Below are 6,000 nucleotides of genomic sequence, written 5' to 3'. Positions count from 1 at the left end.
TGTGTTTGTTTGTGAGAGCGAGGTACGGTTACATGAAGCTTACTCCCTTTTCCTAATCCTTCTCCCACTTTGCAACCATTTGGTTAAACAACAAAACTTTAAGATTACAGTGGTACCTTGGTTCTCAAACGCCTTGTTACTCAAACAACTTGGAACCCAAACGCTGCAAACCCGGAAGTGTTCCGTTTTGTGAACTTTTCCCGGAAGCCGAAAGAGCTCCGTTTTGAGTGTTATGCTTCCGATTTGAGTGCCACGCTTCCGTTTTGAGTGTTACGCGGAGGTCTGTCTGTTTTTGCTATTTATTTTGCGTTTTTATTTTTGCGGCTCTTTTTGTTTTGTTTTTGTGACTGTGTGGAACCCAGTTCAGCTACTGATTGATTGATTGTGTGACTGCAGTACATTGTTTATTGCTTTCATTTTATGGATCAATGGTCTCAGTTAGATAGTAAAATCCATGTTAAACTGCTGTTTTAGGGGTTGTTTTAAAAAGTCTGGAACGGATTAATCTCTTTTGCATTACTTTCTATGGGAAAGCACGTCTTGGTTTTGGAATGGACTACCAGAATGGATTAAGTTTGAGAACCAAGGTACCACTGTACTGCTTCTCCCAATCTTCGTGAGTTTTTCCAGAACAGCATGGGTTTTGCACAAGTACCGAACCCCTTCAGAAAATTACACTAGGTGCCAAGGTACCAAGGAATACAAGCGGTAAAAAAAAAGTTTCTAGCTTTTCCGAATGGAAACGCACAGCTGGAGTCTCAGAAGATAGATGGCCAAGGACAGTCTTGCTTCCCGTTCCTTCTCTCTCATGACTAGCAGAATAATGTAAACACATGCAAAACTTGCTTGATTTGCATAAATTATACAAGCTGCAAATCCCCCCCCCTTAAATTATGTGCAGCATTCACACAAGTTCGGGTATCTCTCTCACAGGCACACATAGACACGGTTGAGATGGCAGCCTCTTTTGATAACAGAAACACATACATGGTTCTTCAGTGAATCCCTTCATAAACTTTTAATATGTGGAATGTTTCCTTCTAAGACACAGACACCTGTGCAGTCGGATGTCCACCAGTTACAAATATTTCATTAAATTCCTGTTACTACTGTATAAATATTGGGCTTGGAGATGGGCAGGAGGAAGATGGGAAATACTGTTCTGCGCAACCCAAATGGCCACTTCTTTACAGTCTAAAGTCTTTCAGCGGCCCAGATTACGGGGCTAACATACTTCATACAGTAGGTCCACAGATAAAATAATAATCTAATATTATTACACAACCTTATCTTTCAATAAAACTTTGCTTTATAATAAAATATCTTATTAACATTGCCATTTCCCGTTATGTGTAAATATACATACATAGATACATATACCCACACACACACACATCATAAACAAAGCGTTGGTTTGGAGCTTTGCTACCCAAATGGACAGAAAAAAAACCTCAGCTCTGTCTCAGCTTATAAAGCCCAGTGCCAGTTCATCAACACAATGTCCTGGAATGACTCCACATAATACATAGGTAACTACTTCTTACTGGAGTCAGTGAAATAAAAAGAGAATGGACTACCACATTCCACATGCAAGCCTTGGTTTGCTCTATATTGCTCATCTTCATATGGTCATAGGAGAGGAGATCTGCATTTTTAAAAAATCCAGCCCTCTCTTTCACGCTTGGCATTCAGGCAGGACTTTTACCATAAATATAAATAAAAATAAGATTACTGGGATTTTGTCTTGCACACCGCAGGGGAAGAAAATGCACAAACTCTGGGATAGATGTATGTATATAAAAAAGAAGCCCTCCCACCAGAGAACAGAGGAATTATGGGAAAGAAACCTTGCATGAGAAGCTAAGTAAGGAAGGTCAAAAGTTTATGGGCAACAAGAGCTTAGCGACACTGCTGGGGGGGGGTGCGTGCTGGGAAGCCCACTTCCTCCCTCCCCTCCTTTAAATGTACATGTGTAAAACTGAGCGATTCTCCAGTTTTCAACTTGTCAAGCTGACAGATGAGCATGGAAGGGCACTGCTGAGGGAGAGAGCCCTGTCTGATTTACAAAGCAAGCATTCTTTCCAAAAAAAGGAAAAGATTCTTTTTTTCCTATAAGATTCATAAATATGATGTTGAGCTACACGAAAGTGGGTAGAAGACATCTCCAAGAACAGGGGGCGGCCTTTTACTCTTTATGACAGTTTCCTATACTCCTCAGTAAATGGTGCATCCGCCCCTTTTCACAAGATTTGGGGGTGGGGAGTGGGCTTGCTTCTATGGTGTGTAAGAGGAGCTCACCGGTGTTGGCCCCGCAAAACTCACCACTCCAATACACCTTTCAAGTGGTAAAAGGCAAGGCTAGAAAACTGACTCATGCAGAGACAGGACCCAGGGACCTCAGAGGACCTGTACGTCTGTTGCATCTCTGCGTTGGCTTTAAAAAAAGTGGTAATTTATGAGCAAATTGCAGGGCGGGGAGGAAGGCCTGGCCTTTGGTTTCCACTGTGGTATAGCAGCTTAGCACAGGACTTGGATTTGAGAGACTCAGGTTCAGATTGCCAGTTAGCTGTAAAAGTCCTTGGGTGACCTTGAGAGCGCCATTTTCTCTCACAGGGTTATTATAAAACAAAAAAGAATTTTATTTTTTGGGGGGAGAAACATGTACCTCACCCGCGGCTCCTTGGAAGAAGGGTATGATAAAAGAATGCTATGTTTTAAAAAAATGCAAGGGTTTTGGGTTTCTTCAGCCACAGTGAGGATGGTGACAGTCCGTTAAGAGCTGCCTGCAAGCTGAGAGAGGTATCTCAGCAGTGGAGAGCGAGCCTTCACGAAACAGATCGAACACATGACCGGGTGACCAACATGAACTTGCCCATGAGACAAAGAGGCACCCATTTAAATGCCCGGCACAATCTGCACTGAGTCTGGCCCCTACGACACCCTTGAGAGTCAGCAAGCCAAAAAGGTTATGCAAGTGATTTAGCAGAGTGCCCTGCAAGCTGCAGTGTGTGTGTGTGCGCGGGCGCACATGTCAACCCCTGTCAAAGTTTTGATCTCCTTCAGCTTAAGTGAAATCTAGAAGGGCACTGGATATCCAGTAGACCAAAGTCTAGTAAAACACTGCTTACAGAACAACCCCCTTCCAACCTAACCCTCCGGGAACAAAGAGATTGAGAGGCCACCCAGGTGAAGGGGCACCAATTCTGCCACTTGTAATTGGAGCCCGGCTACTGAGCCACACAAAACCTTTTCAACATGTACCCTGTGTATGGCCTGAAAGCCCGAGCTCCCCGACTTGAGTGACTGCAAGGACCCTCTTAAAGCTTTGAAGAAAGACTTTCATGCTAAGTTCACAGGAATACTGGAGCGGTTGGGGAGAAACCAAAGAAAAGCCACACACACACGCTTGAAGTCAGTCACTTCCTCTTAACAATTCGCCGCCACCGCAATCTGCACTGGGTCGCAGCGCACCTCTCACGGATGTGGGCCTGCTGGAGAAGCTACCTGGTACGTATAGAAAACCAAACCTCAAACGACAAACCAAAACGAATCCCCCCACTTCCAGAAAGTCCTCAATTTGCGTACATGAGGTGGCCGTGAACCCCCTGGAGATGGGGGCGGGCTATTTGGCTTTGGAGTCCACATAGATTTTATCTCCATCCCGAATGCCGTAAGAGTGCAGAGCCCGCGAGTTGTACTTCATCTCCTCGGGGCCGAAAGGAGCTTCGTGGTCAAAGTAAGTGACATGCATGTTGCTGGTCGGGAGCTGGACCAACGCTTTCAATTGTTTCTTTAGTTCTGCTACCGTCTGGTCCAGGCGTATGGTCATCTCCTCCACCTGGTCTCTGAAGTGAACCTCAACTTTGGCGCTGCTCTGGGGCCGCAAGTCCACTACCGCCAGCTTTTCCAACTTACCGTATTTTGTCACTAGCTCGTGATACCTGAGAGAGAAAGAGACGGGTGTTACGACCGGTGCCGCAAATCCCCGCACTCAGTGCTCTTGGCTATGAAGTTGCTTTATTAAAATAATTCTTGCATCAAAGCCCTTCAAGGAGGCTAGATGCATAAAACACAAAACAGAAGCTTAAAATTAAAGCAAAAATCACCGGAACGGCAGAGGAACTGATAAAACCAAGAGGAAGAGAAATCCCACTACAGCAGCTAAAACAGCTTCAAATAGCCTTGTGGGGAGAAGAAAGGAAAAATTATTTGTTTGCCGCCAGAAAGGACCAACAGCAAAGAGGACCAAGAAACCTTTAGGAAGGACATTTCAGCACCCCAGAGCCCACTATGGGGGAAAGGTATTGTTCCTCAATACCTTTTGTTCCTCAAATTGTGAGGGGACCCTTAAACTTCTGAAGATGAACTCAAAGAACAAGAATGTTTGAGTGAGAGGAGATAATCCTTTAGGTACCCTGGATTTACAACATTTTGAATTTTTAAAAGGGTCCAGAATCTGGAACTGGACCCCCCAAACTATGCAGAAGCCAATGGACTTGTCACTTCTATGCTCTCAATTTTATGCATTTCCCTGCTACAACTTTTAGGAAGCATTTCTTGTAATAATAATAATAATAATAATAATAATAATAATAATAATAATATTTATACCCTGCCCATCTGGCTGGGTTTTCCCAGCCACTTTGGGCGGCTTACAGCATATATAAAATACGTAGTAAAACATTAAGCATTAAAAACTTCCTGATATGTTATTATGTGTCATTAAGTAAATTAACTGGAATTCTTGGGACTGACCCATGCAGCGAGAGATTTGTAAGATTCGGGGCAAGCCCAGAGTGGTGACTGTGCACAGCACTGCTGAAACTCGCTGTTTTCACTGTTCAGAGAGACTCTCTTATGGTAAGCAAGCTCAAAGCCCTGCTGGTTGCTGCTGATGGAACATTCTAACAGCAACAGGTACACAGTCTTGCGGCTCCTGAATTTCCACCTTAGCAGTGCTGCTAGTGACCGAGAGTTCTTTGCCGTACTAGTAGGCAGGCACATAACCTAAGTGAGGATGCAGCAGTGACAGAGTCTCGCCTCCTGCGATCACTGAACATGCAGAAATCAGCCCTTCTCCTCCTAATTCTTTCAAAGTTAAAACTCTACATGGTTTAACGTTGCTTTAGCAGCTGTTAATATTATGAAGGGAAATTTGAAAGAAATGGGAGTGGGACGGGGGTTTGAGAATGGGATTGATGCAATATATTCAGAACAAAAGGCCAAACTGATAGTTAACAATGTGGTTACAGAAGAGTTCAAAATTGAAAAAGGAACACGACAAGGCTGCCCGATTTCCCCTTTGTTATTTATCTCGGTTCTGGAGGTGCTCTTGAATATGATTAGAGGGGACCGGTTGGTGGAAGGGATTCAGGTCGGAGCGAAACAATACAAACTTAAAGCTTTTGCAGATGACCTAGTTTTGACCCTGCAGGAGCCAGAAACTAGTACGAAAAGAGTATTACAATTGATACAGGATTTTGGTCGGGTGGCGGGATTTAAATTAAACAAACAGAAAACTAAAGTGTTGGGAAAAAACTTGACAGACACAGAGTCAGAACGGTTTCAGAGAGAAACAGAACTAACTATGGTTAAAAAGGTAAAGTACCTAGGGGTAAACATAACAGCAAAAAACCTGAGTCTATTCAAGGATAACTATGAAAAATGTTGGTCTGAAATTAAGAGAGACTTGGATAGTTGGACAAAATTGAAGCTTTCTTTGTTAGGCCGAATTGCTGCTATTAAGATGAATGTATTGCCAAAAATGCTGTTTTTGTTTCAAACATTACAGATTGTGGACAAAACGGAGTGCTTCCGGAAGTGGCAGAAAGATATATCTAGATTTGTCTGGCAGGGCAAAAAGCCCAGAATTAAGTTTAAGATATTAACAGATGCGAAAGAAAGAGGGGGCTTTGCCCTGCCAGACTTAAAGTTGTACTATGAAGCCGCAGCTTTTTGCTGGCTAAAAGACTGGCTACTTCTCGAAGACACTGACGTGTT

General features: G+C 43.5%; 1 protein-coding gene across 3 annotated transcripts in view; it reads right to left on the bottom strand.

The window, feature by feature from the left end:
- Window positions 1-2,720: 2,720 nt before the first annotated feature.
- The window catches only part of TBCEL (tubulin folding cofactor E like), a 28,264-nt gene continuing 24,984 nt past the window's right edge, over window positions 2,721-6,000 (bottom strand). For all 3 annotated transcript variants that reach the window (XM_081843151.1, XM_081843150.1, XM_081843149.1), the window contains exon 9: window positions 2,721-3,941. In XM_081843151.1, coding sequence (XP_081699277.1) covers window positions 3,623-3,941 — 319 coding nt within the window. In that variant the 3' untranslated portion in view covers window positions 2,721-3,622. The remainder of the gene's footprint in view (window positions 3,942-6,000) is intronic.

The sequence above is a fragment of the Podarcis erhardii genome (assembly GCF_964252035.2).
Source record: "Podarcis erhardii genome assembly, chromosome: 16".
In the NCBI taxonomy this organism is placed as follows: domain Eukaryota; kingdom Metazoa; phylum Chordata; class Lepidosauria; order Squamata; family Lacertidae; genus Podarcis; species Podarcis erhardii.
The sequence above is the reverse complement of the archived record's forward strand: the minus strand, read 5'-3'. Positions and strand labels throughout refer to the sequence as shown.